The 24,510-nt window shown below is 42.2% G+C and overlaps 1 protein-coding gene across 1 annotated transcript; it reads right to left on the minus strand.

Annotated features, from left to right (window-relative positions):
- Positions 1 to 708: 708 nt before the first annotated feature.
- pi4k2b (phosphatidylinositol 4-kinase type 2 beta) lies at positions 709 to 24,413 on the minus strand. Its single transcript, XM_061830728.1, has 11 exons — positions 23,833 to 24,413; positions 14,612 to 14,763; positions 14,136 to 14,216; positions 13,925 to 14,044; positions 13,692 to 13,823; positions 13,102 to 13,255; positions 8,019 to 8,080; positions 7,216 to 7,318; positions 3,080 to 3,213; positions 2,876 to 2,935; positions 709 to 1,851 (listed from the first exon to the last, which is right to left on the minus strand). The coding sequence occupies exons 1-11, from the start codon at positions 24,176 to 24,178 to the stop codon at positions 1,678 to 1,680; spliced, it is 1,518 nt and encodes a 505-aa protein (XP_061686712.1). The 5' UTR covers positions 24,179 to 24,413; the 3' UTR covers positions 709 to 1,677.
- Between the last annotated feature and the right edge of the window lie 97 nt (positions 24,414 to 24,510).

Raw genomic sequence — 24,510 nt, forward strand, 5'->3', positions numbered from 1 at the left:
ACTTACGGTGGCTATACGAAAACTAAATTTGAAAATTGACCCGTCTCGTTTGATCATTGGCGCCACCCAGTGTTCAGTAATCATAAAACTGTCATAAGTGTCTGGTGTCAAAACCACCATGGTTTCAACTGCAACTATATTGCCAAGTGAAGAGAAAATATCCTACGACTAGACTATTTATATACACCTTTACAAATGCCTAAGAACATGTTGAAATCAATAGTTAAAAAATTTAGTATTATAAAATCTCAGTTTAGGTGTAGTTCTTGTTCTCTAATTTGTTATAAAGGGATTTAATAATCAAACTTGAAAAATATTAAACTGAACGTGCCAGTCTAAAAACATTTAGACTGTTTTCATCCAGACTTAAAATTAGGTTAAAAGGATTATTAGATTTATATTTGCTTAACAAGCATATGAGAAAAACAGACCTACAAAATGAAAATAATATAAGACACTGAGTTGAAGGCACTGTTGGGAGTTAAATGGTAAAAGTAGGATAGCCACAAGATGGCGACGGTCGGTGTCCCACCATAAATCCTGTCCTGCTTCGAATGACCCCCTTTGGGAGGGCAGAGAGCACTCTCACTTGTGTGTGTATTTCATTAATTTTCCTTGTAGGACAGTAAAGGAGTCTTCATTTTTCTTTTTGACAAAGATGAAGCTAAAACAAAAAGAAAACAGCCACAAAATCCCACCAAATGCAGATTAAGTGCTCTTAAATGTTATTGTGTTAAATATACAACTCTGCTTATACATTCATTATTCTGGAATACAAATGTCAAGATGCATACATAAAAAAAAAAAATCCATGGCACGGACTTTCCTCTATAAATAGTAAGTCATGAGATGTCACAGGTGCGCCATTCTCCATGCTGTGATGTACAGAAAATACACATCAAACAACATGTACATTCGGTGTTATCAGATTGTTTTTGACCGCATTCACATCCTGTGAAATGTTTTGGAACAAGAGCATAAACAGTAAACGTTACATTCAAGCAATATAGGTATTCCAGATGCTCCTCCTCTTCCGACTTTCAAAAGACCTGCAGACAAGGGTTTGGCAGTAGCACTAATGGTTGAAGACACTGGCTTGGTGTTTGATCAAAATATTTTGGAAAGGTGCACTGGGTTTATCAACTTTAGCGGAAGTAGCTGTACATTTCTTATATTTTAGTCAGTACAAAGCAGTGACTTTTTTGATTTTCTTCAAGAAATTCACTTTCTGGAGCAATATTTCCTTTGAATAACAAAAAACAGTGGAACACAGAGGTGTGGTACCTTTTTTTTAGTTATCTGAACCACTGGTATAGAACCTGTGAATAGTAAATAGTTGTGAATGTATGCAAAAATAGATAAAAAAAAGTGGGGGGGGGGTGTATTTTAACAAAGCCCACTTATCCTCATTATCCAACCAAGAAACCATGAGAGCCCCATATAACCCCAATCTGTCTGGGAGACAATTGTGAACGTTATCCTCTCCAGCTGTCATTATTAGTGTACACTGCCATCACTTAAGATGGGACCATGCCTTGGGAAAACATTCTATACCTTACTTCTCTTTCAAAACATTCCCTCACTTGGTTGAATATCAACAACTTACAAGGAGAATCCCTGCTTTCCCAGTTTTTGCTTTCAAAACAAAAAACAACAACGGCTGCTAATGTTCTTTCTCTACCAAGAGGAGAAAAAGGGTCTCTTGCAGTGGAAAGTCTGGGTGAAGGCATTGCCCAGGGTGACCACACGGCCCTGGCCACCAGACCGGCTGCGCTCCACCACCACGCGGGGCATTTGGACCAACTGTAGAGGGCTCTTCCCATCCTTAAGTGCCTGGCTGAGATTCAACACCTGGTGCAAGCAGGATTGTTGATTACATTCAGGAACTTTTGAAATCATCAACAGACAACATTTTATGGTATCTGAATTTCAGTTAGAGGTGCCCTTGCCCATTCGCTTTTCACTGTTCACAGACCCACATATTCACAGATTTTGGTCTCCAAGTTGTTATTGTTTTTTTTAAATTTATTAACTGTGTTTTCACGATCCTAGAGGTCTCAAATTCTTTTCTAAATAGACGAGCCACCACATTAGACAAGTGGTGCACTTTTTGTGCACACCGAGTTCCGACATTTGCAAATGTTGTTGTGTGGCTTGTCCGACAAAGTACACTTGAACACTTTTACACTGTTAGCATTCAGTGTTTTAGCATATGTAAGTTACATTACTATGACACTCATGAGCCAGTGAAACATAATTGCATTTCACATCTGTAAGCAGCACCTTACATTGGCCCACACACCGTCTTGGTAGGCAGGTCATTAGTGACGATGTTGTACACACTCATGGTGTTACATAGAAACTAAAATTATCACACCACAGCAAAAGAATAGCATCATTTGCAAATAATAAAACAAATAAAAATATAACTGAAGGAATAATTGACACAAAACATGCACTTTAAACGCAAAGGAGGTCTTTAGTGCCACAGAGCATGCTTCTTTTGCGTGACATATATTTATATTTTCTATATCATCTATTGCTATTGAAATGATGGAAATTTTCCCATTGTGGCACTAATAAAAGTTAAGTGAAAAATATGCATTCTTAATAATATAGTTTTAACCTGACCCTGTTCTCAGGTAAAGTTTCCAGTGACATTAATTAATTTCCCGTTCAGGGGGCATCTTGTGAGGTCATGAAAGATTGAGATTGTTAAATGAGTCTGGCTGAGTCTAGATATTAAGTTGAAATAAAAAGGTCTGGATGAAACTTGGACAAAAATACAGCAGATGGACAGACAGCAATAAAGTAGAGGTGGAAGCAGACTAAAGGCAGAAGAGAAAAAAAACAAAAACAAAAAAAACAAACTCACTTGGCCCCTCATGACTGACATCTGTTTCTCAAACATGGTCTTATCGAAGCCTTTGTCTCTCTGATGAGGGAGAAATCAACATATGTTAGCTTCTGCCCTACATTGGCATTCACTTACTCTAGCATCTATCTCTCTGTTGTTTTATTATTGTTAAACTTGACAATAAAAAAAATAATTTGTGAATGATGTGCATTTGCTCCATACCATGAACATCTCATACAGGTCCTCACTGAGGTCCTGCACAAAGTTCATATCCGAGAGGCGGGACAACACCAGCTCTCTGGTCTCCTGAGAGAAAGCCACCTTAGCCTGGGGAAGCCACGCCCAGTGAAAGGGGTCTGAAAAGAGAACACCAGTCATAAACATAAACAGACGACATTTGGTCCATTTTTTGTGGGTGCATCAAACAACAGGAACAATTTTCCAGAGCAAATCTTTTTTTAGACGTCATTGCCATTTTACAATACTCCCATTTTCGGCAACCTTCGGAAATACTCGGGTAACATCAGCACATACGCAGGAAGTGTTCGTCGTCATTTTTGTGAGATCACGTGTGATGTGAACACACGAGATTTCGAGTTCAGTGAAAGAACAGAATCTTTGTGTGGGGGGCTCTGTGTTGGGATTCTCAGAGCACACAACACATAATATCACCAATACTGTTAACTGCAGGATTTTTAATCATCTTTATTTGTGGGGTCAGTCGTAGATTTAAAAAAATATTTTCAAATTTTAAATATCTTCATGTGTATATCAGGCTTAATGTAAATTTGCAGGGCACGAGCTGGTATGCATGACACATTCACAGACTCAATTTTCTGAAATAAACTCACAAGTGACCATCATAACAGTAACAGCTCTCTCTTTAGTACATCACTTATTCTCCAGGCCTAACTAATCAATCTTTTGAACTGATGCATTCACATAACAGGAAATTTGGTCAGTTTGCCATACTAGTCATGCGAAATGAAACTTTTCGCTCGTGATACAAACATTGCTTGCTGGCAGAATTTACATATCGATTGCCTTTTAGCTCATAAATCTTCTTCTTTTCCTTTCGGCTTGTCCCGTTAGGGGTCGCCACAGCGTGTCATCTTTTGCCATCTTAGCCTATCTCCTGCATCTTCCTCTCTAACCCCAACTGCCCTCATGTCTTCCCTCACCACATCCATAAACCTTCTCTTTGGTCTTCCTCTCGCTCTTTTGCCTGGGAGCTCCATCCTCAGCATCCTTCTACCAATATACTCACTCTCTCGCCTCTGAACATGTCCAAACCATCGAAGTCTGCTCTCTCGAATCTTGTCTCCAAAACATCCAGCTTTGGCTGTCCCTCTAATGAGCTCATTTCTAATCCTATCCAACCTGGTCACTCCGAGCGAGAACCTCAACATCTTCATTTCTGCCACCTCCAGTTCAGATTCCTGTTGTTTCTTCAGTGCCACTGTCTCTAATCCGTACATCATGGCCGGCCTCACCACTGTTTTGTAAACTTTGCCCTTCATCCTAGCAGACACTCTTCTGTCACATAACACACCAGACACCTTTCGCCAGCTGTTCCAACCTGCTTGGACCCGTTTCTTCACTTCCTGACCACACTCTCCATTGCTCTGTATTGTTGACCCCAAGTATTTGAAGTCGTCGACCCTCGCTATCTCTTCTCCCTGTAGCCTCACTCTTCCCCCTCCACTTTTCTCATTCACGCACATATATTCTGTTTTACTTCGGCTAATCTTCATTCCTCTCCTTTCCAGTGCATGTCTCCATCTTTCCAATTGTTCCTCTGCATGCTCCCTGCTTTCACTGCATATGACAATATCATCTGCGAACATCATGGTCCAAGGGGATTCCAGTCTAACCTCATCTGTCAGCCTATCCATTACCACTGCAAACAGGAAGGGGCTCAGAGCTGATCCCTGATGCAGTCCCACCTCCACCTTAAATTCCTCTGTCACACCTAAGGCACACCTCACCATTGTTCTGCTGCCATCATACATGTCCTGTACTATTTTAACATACTTCTCTGCCACACCAGACTTACGCATGCAGTACCACAGTTCCTCTCTTGGTACTCTGTCATAGGCTTTCTCTAGATCCACAAAGACACAATGTAGCTCCTGCTGACCTTCTCTGTACTTTTCCACGAGCATCCTCAAGGCAAATAATGCATCTGTGGTACTCTTCTAGGCATGAAACCATACTGTTGCTCGCAGATACTTACTTCTGTCCTGAGTCTAGCCTCCACTACTCTTTCCCATAACTTCATTGTGTGGCTCATCAACTTTATTCCTCTATAGTTCCCACAGCTCTGAACATCCCCTTTGTTCTTAAAAATGGGAACTAGAACACTTTTCCTCCATTCTTCAGGCATCTTTTCGCCCGCTAGTATTCTGTTGAATAAGTTGGTCAAAAACTCCACAGCCATCTCTCCAAATTGCTTCCATACCTCTACCGGTATGTCATCAGGACCAACTGCCTTTCCAGTTTTCATCCTTTGTAGTGCCTTTCTGACTTCCCCCTGAGTAATCATTTCCACTTCCTGGTCCTTCACTCTTGCCTCTTCAACTCTTCCTTCTCTCTCATTTTCTTCATTCATCAACTTCTCAAAGTATTCTTTCCATCTATTTAGTACACTACCGGCACCAGTCAACACATTTCCATCTCTATCCTTAATCACCCTGACCTGCTGCACATCCTTCCCATCTCTATCCCTCTGTCTGGCCAACCTGTAGAGATCCTTTTCTCCTTCTTTCGTGTCCAACCTGGTGTACATGTCTTCATATGCCTCTTGTTTAGCCTTTGCCACCTCTACCTTTGCCCTACGTCGCATCTCGATGTACTCCTTTCGCCTCTCCTCAGTCCTCTCAGTATCCCACTTCTTCTTTGCTAATCTCTTTCCTTGTATGACTCCCTGTATTTTGGGGTTCCACCACCAAGTCTCCTTCTCCCCTTTCCTACCAGATGACACACCAAGTACTCTCCTGCCTGTCTCTCTGATCACCTTGGCTGTCGTCGTCCAATCTTCCGGGAGCTTCGGTTGTCCATCGAGAGCCTGTCTCACCTCTTTCCGGAAGGCTGCACAACATTCTTCCTTTTTCAGCTTCCACCACATGGTTCTCTGCTCTACCTTTGTCTTCTTAATCTTCCTACCCACCACCAGAATCATCCTACATACTACCATCCTATGCTGTCGAGCTACACTCTCCCCTACCACTACTTTACAGTCAGTAACCTCCTTCAGATTACATCGTCTGCACAAAATATAATCTACCTGCGTGGTTCTACCTCCGCTCTTGTAGGTCACTATATGTTCCTCCCTCTTCTGGAAATAAGTGTTCACTACAGCCATCTCCATCCTTTTTGCAAAGTCCACCACCATCTGCCCTTCAAAGTTCCTTTCCTGGATGCCGTACTTACCCATCACTTCTTCATCGCCCCTGTTTCCTTTACCAATATGTCCATTACAATCTGCACCAATCACAACTCTCTCGCTGTCTGGGATGCTCAGAACTACTTCATCTAGTTCCTTCCAGAATTTCTCTTTCAACTCTTGGTCACATCCTACCTGTGGTGCATAGCCGCTAACCACATTATACATAACACCCTCAATTTCAAATTTTAGTCTCATCACTCGATCTGATACTCTTTTCACCTCCAAGACATTCTTAGCCACCTCTTCCTTTAAAATAACCCCTACTCCATTTCTCTTCCCATCTACTCCGTGGTAGAATAATTTAAACCCTGCTCCCAAACTTTTAGCCTTACTACCTTTCCACCTGCTCTCTTGGATGCACAGAATATCAACCTTTCTCCTAATCATCATGTCAACCAACTCCTGAGCTTTTCCTGTCATAGTCCCAACATTCAAAGTCCCTACACTCAGTTGTAGGCTCTGTGCATTCCTCTTTTTCTTCTGACGCTGGATCCGGTTTCCTCCTCTTCTTTGTCTTCGACCCACAGTAGCTGAATTTCCACCGACGCCCTGCAGGTTAGCAGTGCCGGGGGCGGGCGTTGTTAACCCGGGCTACGACCGATCCGGTATGGGATTCTTTAGATGAACGCTCATATTTGTTTGGCACAGTTTTTACGCCGGATGCCCTTCCTGACGCAACCCTCTGCATTTATCCGGGCTTGGGACCGGCCTACAGATTGCACTGGTTTGTGCCCCCATAGGGCTGCATTTAGCTCATAAATCTAAATGAAAATAAAATTGTCAGGAAACAAGTAGTGGAATTACTGTCAAACATATTCTTAGATTGTACCTTTGTATTATTACTTCATTATGAAGGATCAATGACGTGAAATGTAATTGTGAACAGATGTGTTAAAAAGCTCCAACTTACAGGCTCTCCATTCATCAGGGTGTTTGAAGGGAAAGGCTAGGCCGTTGTCAATGGCTGCAATCTTGATGCAAGGCTCGGAACTGTTCTCTGACCATTCTCTATCCTGCAGTAAGGAGAGACACTCAATAATTCATGACTGATGCCACAATCAATTATTGATCGCTGTCCAGAGGCCGGATTAACTCCCCAGACAGATGATAGCAGTATACTTAATAGATATGCGGATAATAATGATTGATGGCTCACATGACAACTGGCATTCAAAGGAGACTTGTGTATTCCAAGCCTTTGCGTATTTTTGGCAGCGAGTATTTCTTATAAGGATGAACATACAGTTCACTTTATTGAATAACGATCATTAAGAAGTGTTATTGAACATGTAAAGCATTCCTAAAACTTGCATATTCGGTTGATAGAAGACAACATTTTCCAAAGATGTAAATCAGAGCATGAAGGTTGTATGTCTATGTGTTCTGCAATTAGCTGTCGAGCGGTACCCCGCCTCAAATCATCTAACCCACGAACGTGGTGAGGACAAACGCTACAAAATATTGATGGATGTCAAATTTATTGTATCAAAGAGGTTCTTTTGTAGTTGGCGGCACGTGGAATTTAAAAGGTTGCCAGCAACCAGCAGAAGACAGCAATTACACTGGACCCAATGTGGTTATCTAAATCGGCAGAATAAAAACAAAGTAAAATTGTTGCTTCTTTAGAGGGTGATAGAGATACTTAATTTGGACACTACAAGATTACCAGCATGGACAAGATCAAAAGGCCATTTGCTTAACGCTTACACTCACCTTTGGTGGCTCACACTCGCCTGGCTTCTCATATTTGATCAACCAGTTGTCGTTTCCTCTATCTAACAAGGAGTGAAATTTCAGTGAGGTGTGTTTAGTGAACAGAGAATAAAAACTGTAGATCATGAAAAATGCAGAGATGTCTCGATCATATTTTCTTGCACCAGAGGCAAAGTCTTGGATTTTAAGTACTGGATCTGCCAATAGTCTCGGGTCAACGCGCACACACACACACACACGCACACATTTCCAAAATTATTGAAACAACAAGATCAATTCCTGTTTGTTTTTGTATACTGAAGACATTTTGGGGTTTCAGATCAAAAGATGACTGAGACAAAAGTTCAGAATTATATCTTTTATTTCAAGTTATTTTTTTATCTGGATGTGTGAAACAACTCAGGACAGCGCACCTTTTATTTGAAGCTGACAAATATTCAAGTGATCAAAAGTATTGCAACTAACACTATTTAATTAACTTAAAGTGGGACTGTCATTCCTATAAACATTCTAAAATAGATATTGTAATGAAAAATACATATAACAGTATTCACTTCAATGTCTATACGAAAAAAAAAAAGTGAGCGGAGAGCGCGTCATCCAGGCACAAAGTTGCGCAATTGAGTGTCCCTCGACATCCAAGTGGTCGCCATATTAGTCGTGTCCTCTGTCCTTGACCTTCATCGTCACTTCCGCCGTTGAAAACGCGCAGTGCCTGCTACTATGGAAGCCGAACAACAGAGATATTCGCATTTTTCCGTCGCCCCTTCTGACACCGAAGCTCTTTTCGAAAAGGACACCACACAACTGAGTGAAGTTACCGGGGCAATATTACACTATTGTTTCGAGCCCTCAGGGCAATATTACACTATTGTTTCGAGCCATATTCAGGTGATATCCGATCACGGCCAAACCGCATCCCATCCGATCCACTCCCGTGGCAGAGATGAGCCATCACCGCTCATCGCAGCCAGTCGGTGTGGCTTATGACAGAGCCAAGCGGTGGTGCTTTAGTCACAGTCGAGCCGGGGCGCTTTATGCACGCACGCGACTGAGAACGCATTCTCGGTTGAGTTCTTCAGAGCCGCCGCCGTCGCAAGCCCCGAAGCGCAGCCTTTGCAGAAGCTGTGACCGCCGAACGTGGTGCCTCAGGCGGTGTGGCTGATTTTCGGCGTGTGGTATATAAGGAGGAGGTGGAGCCGAGTCATGCTGCTTTTAGGGGTATGTTCAAAGCCGCCGCGATACGCGATGAACACTATCGACACAAGGCTGAGTGAGACATTGTTGGCTGGACGACGCGCACATCGACACATTTCATACACGGATCTTTTGTTACGCTATGAGAGAGACCGATTACGTGGTCCGCCCCAAACTATTATTTTTTTTTAGTAGCTGTATACACACCTACCTGTTATTTGGAACCCACAAAGCTCTCGTCCTCTGCACCTGTGCAATCCATTTTTCACAAGAAACAGGGTCTCTTTCAAACTTATGAAGGGTAATTTCATTCTCCCGAGTATTCAAGCAATGTCCAGCAATGCAACGAGCCGGCATTTTGGCTAACATGAAGGAACAACAAGCTACCTTCCCGGAGGTAAAACTAATGGAAACAAAAAAGTCCACGAGGGGGGCGCCGCTATCCTTTACGTCAGTCACTTCCTGCTTCTTCTCAAAAACAAATCACTGAGAGGATTTTTATGGCGGGGGTTACAAAATGCTGTATACGTCAAAATCATGTTTTGTGGTGAAAATACACATGGGACCATGTTGGCTGTGGGTTTTTCCATTAATAATATACCAAAAATCATCCATTTCATAACAGGCCCACTTTAAAATGCATAACAGTATCGTGGGCGCGGCTGTTGTCTTTCTCCAAGTGCCCTGTGATTGCCTGATAACCAGTTCAGAGTGTACCCTGCCTCCTGCCCGTTGACAGCTGGGATAGGCTCCAACACTCCCGCGATCCTTGTGACGATAAGCGGCCAAAAAATTGGATGGATGTATAACATAACATTTTGTGGCGTAACTGCATCAACTTAAGACCCATTGACTTCACCAGACTGTTGCATTCTTCATTTGAGATTATTTCCCAGGCCTTTGCTGCAGGCTATTTCAGTTGTTTCTGAGGGGGGATTGTCCTATTCAGTTTCCTCTACAGGAGGTACAATGCATGCTTTATTGGGTTAAGGTCCAGTTGTTTGACTTGGCTGGACTAACATCTTCTGCTTTTTTCCCCATTGATGAAGACCTTTGTTGTGTTTTGTGTATGTTTTGGAACATTGTCTTGTTGTGTGATGAAGCTTATCCCAACTAGTTTGGATACATTTTTCTGTAAATTGCCAGACAAAATGGATTTGTAAACTTCAGAATTCATTGTGCTACTACCATCATGAGTTCCAGAAGCAGGCATGCAAACCCATGCCATGACATTACCTTCACCACGTTTCACAGATGAGCTTGTGTTGTGTGTTTTGGAGCATAACCAGATCCTTTTTTGTCCATACTTTGGCCTTTCGATCACTTTGGTAGAGATTAATATTGGTCTCATCAGTCCATAAAACATTGCTCCAAACCCTTAGTGGCTAATTTCTGTACTTCTTTGCAAAATCCAATCTGGCCTTCCGATTCTTTCTGCTGATGAGTGGTTTGCATCTTATGGAAGTGGTAGATTTCTTCTCTCAAAGAGTTCTTTGAACAGTGGATTGTGCTACCTTCACGCCTGTCCTGTGGAATCTAGCAGGGATGACAATGAATGCAGTCTTCGGGTGTTTCTTCACAGCTCTCACAAGGTTTTTGTCATTAACCTCTGTTGACAACCTTGGTCGACCGGTTTGATGTCTGTTAATCAGTACACTGGTAGTTTCTCGTCTTGTTTTCCATGCACTTGAAATGGTTGTATTGGCTGTGTCCAATGTTTGTGTGATAGCTCTGATCGAATTTCCTTCTTCTCTTAGCTTCAAAATGATTTGCTTTTCTAACATAGGGAGGTCTCTGTTATTCATGTTTGCTGAACACCAAATGCACTTTTCACTGGTGAAACCCAAAAGCCAAAAGGAACATATGAATCAATTGAAATGTGTATTCATTCATAGCTAATGTTTAAAGTGGGACTGACGTCCCTATAAACATTCTAAAATAGATATTGTAATGAAAAATACATATAGCAGTATTCACTTCAATGTCGATACGAAAAAAAAAAAGGGAGCGGAGAGCGCGTCAACCATGCACAAAGTTGCGCAATTGAGTGTCCCTCAACATCCAAGTGGTCGCCATATTAGTCGCGTCCTGTGTCCTTAACATCATCGTCACTTCCGCCGTTGGAAACGCGCAGCGCCTGCTACTATGGAAGCCGAACAACAGAGATATTCGCATTTTTCCGTCGCCCCTTCTGACACCGAAGCTCTTTTCAAAAAGGACAACACCACACAACCGAGTGAAGTTACTGGGGCAATATTACACTATTGTTTTGAGCCCTCAGGGCAATATTACACGATTGTTTCGAGCCATATTCAGATGATATCCGATCACGGCCAAACCGCATCCCATCCGATCCACTCCCGCGGCGGAGATGAGCCATTGCGGCTAATTGCAGCCAGCCGGTGTGGCTTATGACAGAGCCAAGCAGTGCTGCTTTAGTCACAGTCGAGCCGGGGCACTTTATGCGCGCACGCGACTGAGAACGCATTCTCGGTTGGGTTCTTCAGAGCCGCCGCCGTCGCAAAGCCCGACGCGCACCCTTCGCAGAAGCTGTGACCGCCAAACGCGGCGCCTCAGCCGGTGTGGCTGAGTTTCGGCGCCCGTGGTGGCATATGAGGAGGAGGTGGAGCCTAGCTATGTTTCTTTTAGGGGTATGTTCAAAGTCACCGCAGTACGCGATGAACACTATCGAGACATTGTTGGCTGGGCGACGCGCACATCAACACATTTCATACGCGGATCTTTTGCTACATTATGAGAGAGACCGATTACGTGGTCAATTTTTTTTTTTTTTTTGGGAGGTGTATACACACCTACCTGTTATTTGGAACCCACGAAGCTCTCGTCCTCTGCACCCGTGCAATCCATTTTTAACAACGAACAGGGTCTCTTTCAAACTTATGAAGGCTAAATCCATTCTCCCGAGTGTTCAAGCAATGTCCAGCAATGCAATGAGCCGGCATTTTGGCTAACACGCAGGAACAACGAGCTACCTTCCCGGAGGTAAAACTAATGGAAACAAAAGAGTCCACTAGGGGGCGCCTCTGTCCTGTACGTCACTTCCTGTTTCTTCTCGAAAACAAATCCCTCGAGAGCATTTTCATGGCGGGAGTTACAAAAAGCTGTATACGTCAAAATAATGTTTTGTGGTGAAAAAACACATGGGACCATATAGGCTATGGGTTTTTCATTAATAATATACCAAAAATCATCCGTTTGACGACACTTGACCTTTAAGTAATCAATCCAAAAGGCAACAACTGACCAACAAGAAACAGCCATCAGTCACATGTTATAATAATTCTGATCTGTTGAAAAGCGGTAGGGTTCACACAAAAGGTGCTCTGTCCTGGATTGTTTAACACATCTAGATCACGTAAATACCATGAAATAAAACCTGTAATTGTCTCCTATACATCTTTTGATATATATATCAGCATCAGCCATTATCTAGCCACTGCAGGCTGAAAGCCTTTTCTTCATGTTTCCAACTACTATGTGTGTGTTTCTTTCAGCTTGTCCCTTTCGGGGTCGCCACAGCGTGTCATCTCAGATGAACGCATATGTACGTTTGGCACAATTTTTACGCCGGATGCCCTTCCTGACGCAACCCTTCTCAGGGAGTGGAGGCTGTCAGTCTATTCCAGTGTGTTTGATGATTTCATCTATACATTTACTTTTAGGGCTTTGTTGTGGTTGCTTTGTTTTTGTTACGAGAGAGAGAGAGAAAAAGAGAGAGGGAGAAAGAGAGAGAGCGAGAGAGAGAGCGAGAGCGAGAGCGAGAGCGAGCGAGAGCGAGCGAGAGAGACAGGCAGACAAAATCTACTATTACGGTGTTATGTGCCCAAATTAGCAACACACATCAGCATGGGCAAATCCTCCTCACCTGTGTTTCGAATTACATAATCCAGCACCACCAGCCTCTCAAATTGTGACTGTAACTGCTTTCTGATGTTCTCTGGCAAAGGTTCTGCCTCAAAGTGTCTCAGCCAATGGTCAGCCTCACGATAACCCTCCACGAACAATTGAAATGAGCCCACCTGACCAAATATACAAAAGCACCAGGGATTACATCACTAACCTTCATCATTTGCATTTTAGCTGTGTGCAATTATGCAATCAAATGAAACAATTGCCAGTTGACTTCCTCATTATGACTTTCTGAAACCATTATTTGCCCGACCAAATGTAATCTCGTGTAGTGGGTGGAATGAGTTGAACACAAAAGGATACCTTCCCAATAACGTTGAAAGGGTTTGTATTTGTACATTTTGTATTTGAATTATTTGTAATCAGCGCTAGCAGAACTGTGGTGGCTGGGGGACACATGCTCCCCAGTTTTTACGCCATGTGCCCCATTCTGTGCAACAAAGAGTGGCAAAAAGTGCCCCCAGCACAGCAAAAAAACTGCAAAGGTAGTGTCTGTCTTTCCAGCTTCCTTCAAAGTTGCTTCGCTACCAGTGACATTGCCGTTACCTTTGGTGGCAGGCCCACTCTGTGGAAGCGTCGTCCCACTTTGGGCACTTTCTCTAAAGCGTACTTCTTCCCTCTGGATTTGGCTCGGTCGATGGCACTGTAATGAAAGGTCTCACTGGCCAAATACACCACCTGATCGAAGAGGACAAGTGCTCAGTTCACTTGCAGCACCCACAGCTGGTCAAAAAAGTAAAACTATATACACGACCTAGATACACTTTTGAGAGACTAACCTTGGTTTTTGGCACTACACCTAGGCCAAGTTTGCAATCAACTAGTGAAGCAGCAGCCTCTGAGAGGTAACCCTGGTTTGGCAACAAGCAGCCTCGTCCAAAACAACATGGACAGCAGAGCTACAGAAAGACATACACACAGTGGTCATATGCTTGCATACAGTATAACCGCAGAGATTATATAAGAAGACTAAACAGGTAACATAAATACTTTGTGAAAATATTTGGTCCATTTGGGATTCAGGTGACCATAGGGTTCCTCCGACTTTGGTTTGAAAACACCGATGACTTTCTGTTGAAGACAGAATGACAAGTTGATTTCCAGTTCTCACAAGACAAAAAAAAAAAAAAACACGTACCACAAACAGGTAGGTAGTGCATTATTTAAAAAGATGGCAAAGGTCAAAAAGGGTAAGTTAAGTTACATAAGCAATTATTGAGTGCCAGAAAAATGCTAACAAGAGTGGGATCCATATATTCATACGATCGAGCATGATAACTTGGAAATTCACCAGAAATTAGAAATTCATTAATCTCTGACAGATCCACCCATCTTTTGTGCCATTAATGAGCCAATAGCATATTTAATACTCTCTCTTTTTATTGAGGGTAGAGACATGTTCTTGAGGAAAAAACACTTTAAAAAAATAATTGTTTAGACAATGTAACAAAAAATGGTATACTCACTCCTTTTGGGTCTTTCACGAAGTAACTTCCACTGGAACCTTGAGAAATTCTCTCTGGAAAGACGCCCCCCTCAATTGCTTGTTCTGCCCTTTGAATAATATCTGCAAACTCAGGATCATCTGGGAAAAGGTTGAAGTCCCCACTGTTGACACCTATGAATCGATTGAAATGTGTATTCATTTCAGATCATAATCAGATGAACAGGCAGTCGATTTTGTTCTTTTAAGAAGAGTAGCATGATGACAAAGCAACATTCTATGAAGCCACAAATATGGAAATAAATGTATTTGTGCAACTCATCAGATGTTAACATTTTCATATCAGCATTATCAGTGACTGAACAGAGTCACAATTGTGATCAAAACATACAAGGATCAAAATTTCATAATACAGAACTCTGCAAATTGAATTTGATTTTCTAATGCGAGGAAACAAGTTCACATTTTCTGTCTGAAATAGGACGTCGCAGAGACAACAAATGAACAATGCGTTTAGCATGTACATTCCCATTGTGAGTCCTTATTTCCAAAAATATAGCTAACCGATTGACTTAAAATGTAATGTTTTTATGACAAAAAAAGCTTGGTTTTTTACCGTTATGATGATAGTGCTTCACAGCGTAGTTTGGTAAAATTTAATGTCACGGAAATTGGGCCAAAGGTAATATGCAAGGTTTTTTGTTAGTCACGGTGTTATATTTCCTTTGCACTTAGCCTTTTTATGGCTTACCAAGTCAAATTAAAAATCCTTCATGTTACCAGAACTGAAAATATGTCAAGCTCACACGACGAGTTTTAATTCTACATGCCAAACTTTGAGGAAAAACCCGGCCATATTCCAACCTGTAAACCATGTCCTCCACGCGTTTTGGGAGTACCAAGATGGCTTCAACCAAAATCGACATAACGCTCGATGTGTATGCGCTATCCAGTCTTTTTTTTTAGATTAGTGGCTGCTGCTCGGCCTACTTCTACTTCCTAGTTTACCTGACACCACCCCCATGTGCTCTTAAAGGGGTACACTCATTATCATAAACACTGCCGACCACCAGTGTTTTAGTTAGCAACAGTTTGGGCAACGTAGGGCAAAGAGTTAGACATGCTACTTGTGTTTACTGTCGATAATAATGGTAAAAAAAAAAAAAAAAGTGCTCTTTCTTTAATGAATGCCGGGGTATGTGAATAATGGAAGAAAAAGTGGTGAAACTGGATGAGATTTTCTCTTTTTTGAGTAAAAAAGGTCTGGTCTGAATTCCAAAGTAGAAACTACAGAATGACATTGTGTATAATGGTAAAATTCCACCTTGGCACAGCCTGATCGAGGATGAAAGCACAGACAATACAGTGCACAAAATGCTAATTCTGTATTTTAAATGTAGGAGGTAAAATAACAACCTTAAAACTGTTTCGGAGCATCATTCATCTTTCAACATGCATTGCTAAAGATAATCTGCAAGCAATAATTCAGTTTTACACCAAGAAAAAGACGGGGATATCATTGTGGGCTAAAAAAAATAAATGAAACAAAGTTGGAAGCGATCTTTCAAATTTATAGATCATAGTTGGCTTGGTTTAGTTACCAATGTATTTTTTTGTTTGTTGACATTTTCATTACAAGTTTGCAAAAACACAAAATTGTTCTTAAAAATGTTCTGATGTAAATGTAAATGCTGTAATCTGAATCTTTGAATGAGCCATGTAGCTTTAACGGATGACACTGATCTGACCACAGTGCAGTGTCTGATGTTGCTGACAGTGGTCAAAGGTTTTGTGGGGGTTTTTTTTGTTTTTGTTTTTTTTTGGGGGGGGGGTTGAGAGTGTCCTTTTTAGTATGTTTGAGATTATTACTGAGTTTGCTCAGACATAAAAAAATTATCTGGAACGTTGGTCATGACATTAATTTATGTGTTTGTTTCATAAACGGTAACAAAACAAGCCTGATCTTAAACAATTAGTATTCACCCGGAAACAGGAAATGCAAGTTAACCTTACTGAGCATGTTCGGAAGTTATGCCAAAAGCACATGTTCGGAGCTTCTTCACGTACTGCGAGTGCATTTATGTCGAAAGTCATCAACATCATGAGCCATGTCAAAGGAAATTCAGTTACACTGAAAGCATTCCTGGGATATAACATGGGTAATGTTTCGTTATCTAACTAGAATAAGTATGATATTGTGATTTACTTTGACTTGATCTAAGTTCTAACGTTAGACTAGTCTGTCCATATATCAAAATGCGAACTGTCCTTTTCTACTGTGGTACCGAGTTATCTTAGAGTTGAAAACTTGTCCCCTCTACATGCTTTAGGAAGATATAGATCTACTGATAGCTTCCGTCAATGGACTGACAGTAGATACCGCCATAAATTGCGCTAGATTATAACAATACATCATGATGAAATAAAATGATTTGATTATATGAATATCTAGTTTTGAAATTGAATGTCTATTGACCCCTTTAAAAATGTCTGTCTCAGTCTGTGCATTGTCAATAAATTATGATTGTGGTATTAGGTAACAACTACATACTCAGGTATAACAACACAGCAAGTTATTTTAAGGTCTTGGAATTTCATCCCTAATCACACCCGCAACTTTATATCTGTGGGCATGACTGGTGGACCACACCCGTAACTTTATATCTGCGGGCATAATTGACCACACCCGTACATTTTTCAAATGTGAATGACGGAATAGATTTAGAAATAACATTGTGTGTAATAACGTGAAATAACACATAAACAAAATATTGAATACGCCAGTGTTAAATGCTTTGTACAAAAGCCTTTGTTTGCAATGACAAATTTCAAAATGCCTCCTGTATGGAGAAACTAGTCACATGCATTGTCCTGTGATTCTCGATTGCTCCACACCAGCAGTCTTCAAATCTTGAAGTCTCCATGGGCTTCTTTTATGGCCTTCTGAGTTCAGTACTTTCCATATACGCTTTCAAGTCAGGTGATTGGCTGGGCAATTCTAGCAGCTTTATTCAGCCATCCATTTCCTGAGCCGCTTATTATCACAAGGGTCGCTTGGACTGGAGCCTGTCCCAGCTATCTTTGGGTACACTCTGAACTGGTTGTCAGCCAATAGCACGATACATATAAACAATCATTCACATTCATGCCTACGGGCAATTTGGAGTCTTCAATTAACCTACCATGCATGTTGGCATGGGAGGAAACCTGAGTCCCCCCCCAAAAAAAACACACAGACACGAGAAGAACATGCAAACTGTGCATAGGCAGAGCCGAGATTTGAACCCCGGCCTCAGAACTGTGAGGCAGACGCTCTAAACAGTCGTCCACAGTTCTACCTCTACCAGCTTTATTTTTGTATTTTTTTTATTTTTTTATTTTTTTGGGGGGGGGACCATTTGAGAGTGTCATTACATTACATCACTAATGAAATGTCCAACTACGTTTCATTTTCATCATCATTGTACGAACCCTATTCCAATGAACTTGGTACATTGTTAAACATGAATACAAACAGAATACAATGATTTGCAAATCATGTTCAACCTATATTTTGTTGATTCCACTACATCCAATTTCTTAGCCACTTATCCTCACGAGGGTCATGGGCGTGCTGGAGCTAATCCCAGCTGTCATCGGGCAGGAGGCGGAGTACAACCTGAACTGGTTGCCAGCCAATCACAGGACACATGGAGAGAGAGAACAGTCACATAATCACACCTAGGGGCAATTTAGAGTCTCCAATCAATCAACACACAGACACGGGGAGATCATACAATCTCCAGACAGGGAGTCCTGAAATTTAACCCCGGTCCTCAGAACTGTGCGGCCAACGCTCTACAGCTGTTCCACTGTGCCACCAATACACTACAAAACAAGATATTTAATGTTCAAAGTGTTAAACTTGCTTACCAGTTTTTTAGCCACTAATAATTAACTTTGAATTGTATTGCTGTAACACATTCCCAAAAAGTTGGCAGATGTGACAGAAAAGATTGAGAAAGTTAAGGAATGTTCATCAAACACTGGTTTGAAAAATCCCACAGGTGAACAGGCTAATTGGGAACTGGTGGGTCCCATGATTGGGTATAAACGGAACTTCCCTGAATTGTTCAGTTATTCACGAGTAAAGAGTCAAGAGTTGTTGTTTTCTGGTTGTCTACCTATTCGAAGGCTGTTACTTAGCACACCTCTGGACATTCCAAATGCTTGTATTGGCTGTGATCAGTGTTTGTGCTATGGGAATGCTAACTCCAACCAGGCGGGGTGAGGATTTGAACCCCAGCTCTCAGAACTTTGAGCCAGATGTGCTAACCAGTCATCTGCCAGACTTTACAAAAATGATCAGACAGTGTGGACATCCTAAATAACAATACATGCATTTGCAACACAGCTGTTCGAAGACAATAGGATCTTAAAGCTCAAGTGTCGTCAAACGGATGATTTTTGGTATATTATTAATGGAAAAACCCACAGCCAATATTGTCCCATGTGTTTTTTCACCACAAAACGTGATTTTGACGTATACAGCTTTTTGTATCTCCCGCCATGAAAATCCTCTCGAGGGATTTGTTTTCGAGAAGAAGCAGGAAGTGACGTACAGGGCACAGGCACCCCCTAGTGGACGTTTGTTTCCATTAGTTTTACCTCCGGGAAGGTAGCTCGTTGTTCCTTCGTGTCAGCCAAAATGCCGGCTCATTGCATTGCTGGACATTGCTTGAACACTTGAGAGAATGGATTTAGCCTTCATAAGTTTGAAAGAGACCCTGTTCGTTGTGAAATATGGATTGCACGGGTGCAGAGGACGAGAGCTTCGTGGGTTCCAAATAACAGGTAGGTGTGTATACAGCTCCAAAAAAAAAAAAATTGACCACGTAATCGGTCTCTCTCATAACGTAGCAAAAGATCCGCGTATGAAATGTGTTGATGTGCGCATACAGCTACTAAAAAAAATAATAGAGTGGGGCGGACCACCTAATCGGTCTCTCTCATAACGTACCAAAAGATCCGTGTATGAAATGTGTCGATGTGCACGTCGCCCAGCCAACAATGTCTCGATAGTGTTCATCAAGTACTGCAGCGAATTTGAACATACCCCTAAAAGCAACATAGCTAGGGTCCACCTCCTCCTTATATGCCACCACAGGCTCCGAAACTCAGCCACAACCGGCTGAGGCGCCGCGTTCGGCAGTCACAGCTTCTGCGAAGGCTGCACGTCGGGCTTTGCGACGGCGGCGGCTCTGAAGAACCCATCCGAGAATGCGTTACTCAGTCGCGTGCGCGCATAAAGCGCTCCGGCTCAACTGTGACTAAAGCAGCACTGCTCGGCTCTGTCATAAGCCACACCGGCCGGCTGCGATGAGCCGCGATGGCTCATCTCCGCCGCGGGAGTGGATCGGACGGGATGTGGTTTGGCCGTGATCGGATATCATCTGAATATGGCTCAAAACAATAGTGTAATATTGCCCTGAAGGCTCGAAACAATAGTTTAATATTGCCCGGGTAACTTCACTCGGTTGTGTGGTGTTGTCCTTTTCGAAAATAACTTCGGTGTCAGAAGGGGTGTCGGAAAAATGCGAATATCTCTGTTGTTTGGCTTCCGTAGAAGCAGGCACTGCGCGTTTTCAACGGCGGAAGTGACGATGACGTCAAGGACAGATGACGCGACTAATATGGCGACCACTTGGATGTCGAGGGACAATCAATTGCGCAACTTTGTGCATGGATGACGCGCTCTCCGCTCACTTTTTTTTTTCCGTATAGACATTGAAGTGAATACTGTTATATGTATTTTTCATTACAATATCTATTTTACAATGTTTATAGGGATGACACCCGGGCTTTAAGGCCTACAAAATAAGCACATTTACCTGTGGCCTAGATCTTCTTTTCCTTTCGGCTTGTCCTGTTAGAGGTCGCCACAGTGTGTCATCTCTTTTCATCTAAGCCTATTTCCTGGATCTTCCGCTCGAACACCAAGTGTCCTCATGTCTTCCCTCACAACATTCATCAACCTTCTCTTTGGACTTCCTCTTGCTTTTTTGCCTGGGAGCTCCATCCTCAGCAACCTTCTACCAATACACTCACTCTCTCCCCTCTGAACAGGTCCAAACCATCGAAGTCTGCGCTCTCGAACGTTGTCTCCAAAACATCCAACTTTGGCTCTCCCTCGAATGAGCTTATTTCTAATCCTATCTCACCTGCCAACTCCTAGCGAGAACCTCAACATCTTCATTTCTGCCACCTCCAGTTCTGCTTCCTGTTGTCTCTTCAGTGCAACTGTCTCTAATCCGTACATCATGGCTGGACTCACCACTGTTTGATAAACTTTGCCTTTCATCCTAGCAGAGAGTCTTCTGTCACATAACACACCAGACATCTTTCGCCAGCTATTCCAACCTGCTTGGACTCGTTTCTTCACTTCATTACCACACTCACCATTGCTCTGGATCAAAGTATTTGAAGTTGTCCACTCTCGCTATCTCTTCTACCTGGAGCTTCACTCTTCCCCCTCCACCCCTCTCATTCATGCACATATATTCTGTTTTACTTCGGCTAATCTTCATTCCTCTCTTTTCCAGTGCATGTCTCCATCTTTCTAATTGTTCCTCCACCTGCTCCGTGCTTTCACTGCATATCACAATATCATCTGCGAGCATCATGGTCCAAGGGGATTCCAATTTAACCTCATCTGTCATCTTATCCGTTACCACAGCAAACAGGAAGGGGCTCAGAGCTAATCCCTGATGCTGTCCCACTTCCACCTTAAATTCTTCTGTCACACCAACAGCACACCTAGCCATTGTTCTGCTGCCGTCATACATGTCGTGTACTATTCTAACATATTTCTCCACCACGCCAGACTTACGCAAGCAGTACCACAGTTTCTCTCTTGGTACTCTGTCATAGGCTTTCTGTAGATCCACAAAGACACAATCTAGCTCCTGACCTTCTCTGTACTTTTCCAATAGCATCCTCAAGGCAAATAATGCATCTACCAGTGGCCTAGATAAGAAGCCCAAATAGACTGTGCTTGAATAACATCCCAGCACAGAGAGCGATAAAAAAAAAACAATATAAGAGGAAATAGAAGGGTATATATACTACATGAAGAATGCGGTAAGTGGCATCAACATAAATGGTGTTCCACAAAAACATCTGAAGTGGAATCATTACAGACTTGAGAATATCTACCATGCTGAAAGGCCATGAAGCATTCAAGTAAGCAGCTCAAATTTGAAGCTCCTATCATCACTGGACAATGGTGATAACAGGAATATTGCTTCAGAGCATGTGAGTGACAGGGCTGAGTAAACGTACTACACAAATATGTTAGCAGTGTGTGTTTGTACTCAGACTGATCAGTTTTGGAAGTAAGACTTAAGATGACATAAAGCAGGACTGGGCAATCCGACAAAAAAATTATGGTTTTCTATTTCAAATCGTCCAATTTTGATTATATTATCACTTTCAACTGAACACTAAAGAAGATCAAGAGTAGTTCAACATTTTACAACACCTTTTGTTAACAACAATTCTCAGTCAATACTTAAAACAATCACAACAGGATATTGGTCTACTTAGCTAATAAGACAAAACAATTTTTACTCAACAGTGCAACACTTGGAGAAAAAATGTCGTCTGGCGGCCTCACCGCTAACGTGTGCTGTGCTGTGACTGACAGGCTGTACTGACTGTGCTCACATTATCATGCTTTCCACATAATCACTTGGCTGATTCTGGTACTTCTTCGAATAAATAAACACAGTGTTGTTTGTTGTACAGTACGATCCAGCCATCAATCTGTTAAACTGCCTGATCACATGAGAACCATGGTGTGGGTACCTGGAGTTTCTCCTTGCTGACTGAACAAGAGGTGCCCTGGACTTTTTGCCAGTCCATCACAGGGTATCATAATGTCCAAAGTCACTTAAATCACATTTATTTCTCAATCGTCCGTTTTTTTTGTTTGTTTGTTTTTTTTTGCAAAATGAAGATAATCTTGGACATGCTTGACAGCCAATCTATAAGGAGTAATGTTTTAGAACTGCAGGGTCGCAGTTTGAGTCGCGCTATGAACTAAACTGAAAATGAAAAATTGTTGCAGGGATAGTAATTATTGACTACTGTGCCCTTGGCCAAAGGCGCACCTCTAACCAATCCAACACAAGTTTGAGAGGTGCAGCACCGTTTGTGTGCCCAGTTTCTATCTGACCCCTCTTTTTGCATGCCTGTCTGTGGGATCTGGTTCTCTGTAGTGTGCAGCGCAAAACATAGAGCGTAACATAAAGCAGTGATTCCCAAACAGTGTGGCGGGGTACATTAGTGTGCCGTGAGCGGTCTTCAGGTGTGCCGTGGGAAGTTATCCAATTTTAAGTAATTGCTAAAAAAACATTTATTTCCGAGAAATAATGTATCTTTAATCATCTATATATGCCAGTGAGGCAGAATGAGAGACAGAACAAAAAAATCATCTTATATTAGATGGCAGGAAGTACATACAGTAATTAATCTATCCATTTTTTGTGACATTTACTTTGGTTGGTGTGCTGTGGGATTTTTCAATTGTAAAATATGTGCCTTGGCTGTATAAAGGTTGGAAATCACTGACGTATGGAATATATACACGTAAGTGTGCGTGACAACAGCCAATCAGAATAGTCCTTTTCATGTTACATATTCCTAGTAGGGGAAAAAAAGTGTATTAGTTGAAAACTAGTACAATCTGTGACATTATACAAGTCTGAAAATTAACATCTGGTGCTTCACTTGATGTTAGCAGTAGGGCTAGTGGCGCATGGATGTCAACTTGTGCACAGTTATGCCTCACCTGGAACATTTAGTTGATGTACTAGCACGCCCAAGCATTTGCGTGCAGAAATGTCAGTTACAGTATCGGAAGGCAGTAGCCCAAATAACGTTACTATTAAGACTGTCGTTCCTAGTGTGCTGAAGTGTCTTACGAGTGAGGAGGATAACGACAGCAGATGTACCGTAATCGGCAACCCAAGTGGGTCAACTGGGTATAATTTTCTTCTGAATACTTCTTACAGGATAATGCACCATGTCACTAAGCTCGGATCAGTTCAGTAACAGCCACTTACCAATTAAGTGGCTGTTTTTTAATGGGCGACAAGTATAGGAATTGGATCTAAAAACTGCCGAATACATAAGCAAATATAAATACACATAGCGGACCTATCTACGTAGATATCTAACAGCACTTCGTATTAGTGGGGTTACCTGGCGAGGCTAAAGTGTCTTTATCAGACGACGAGCTATGTCTGTTCCGCCGGTTCTTGTCTCGGGAACTTCTCAGTGGGGACGAGCTTCCAGCAAAGCACGGCAACAGCAATGCGTCTTCGCCGGAACCTTCCGCCTCAAGCTCCGTCAAGACGCTTTCACACGAATCCGAAATTCGAACGGCAACACCAGGGTTAGCCTGAAGCTCCGAGTACGCTGTGTTCTTGTCAAGTAGTAATCTGGGACGACGTACGGTGGAGAACTTGGACTCCGATGGAGAACCCGTAGACGTTTCCGTGTCCAATACGGGTTCGCCGGTCTCTGGCGGGTCGCATTCTGACATCATTGTCGCGCTCTACTTACTCTTATAATCCACTCGGAGAATATTACACTCTGTCTAAGATATTCAAGAATCCATTCTCAACAGAATAATGTCCATTTAGGAGCACATGAAGGCCCATTAGCCTTTTCCATGACTGATGATTTCGTTCACCGTCTGAACACGACCATTCACCTACTTCCTGGTTCAAACAGTACGCATGCGCAACAACGCGTACACCACAGTTTCCTTCAAGTGGCGTTTCTAAATTGTTCCATTCTTGCACAATCAGTCGAAACAGCCCTCGTACGCTTACGTATTTCAGAACTCAAATAATAACACCAATTCGTCATTACCAT

This window comes from Syngnathoides biaculeatus, chromosome 9, assembly GCF_019802595.1.
Source record: "Syngnathoides biaculeatus isolate LvHL_M chromosome 9, ASM1980259v1, whole genome shotgun sequence".
In the NCBI taxonomy this organism is placed as follows: domain Eukaryota; kingdom Metazoa; phylum Chordata; class Actinopteri; order Syngnathiformes; family Syngnathidae; genus Syngnathoides; species Syngnathoides biaculeatus.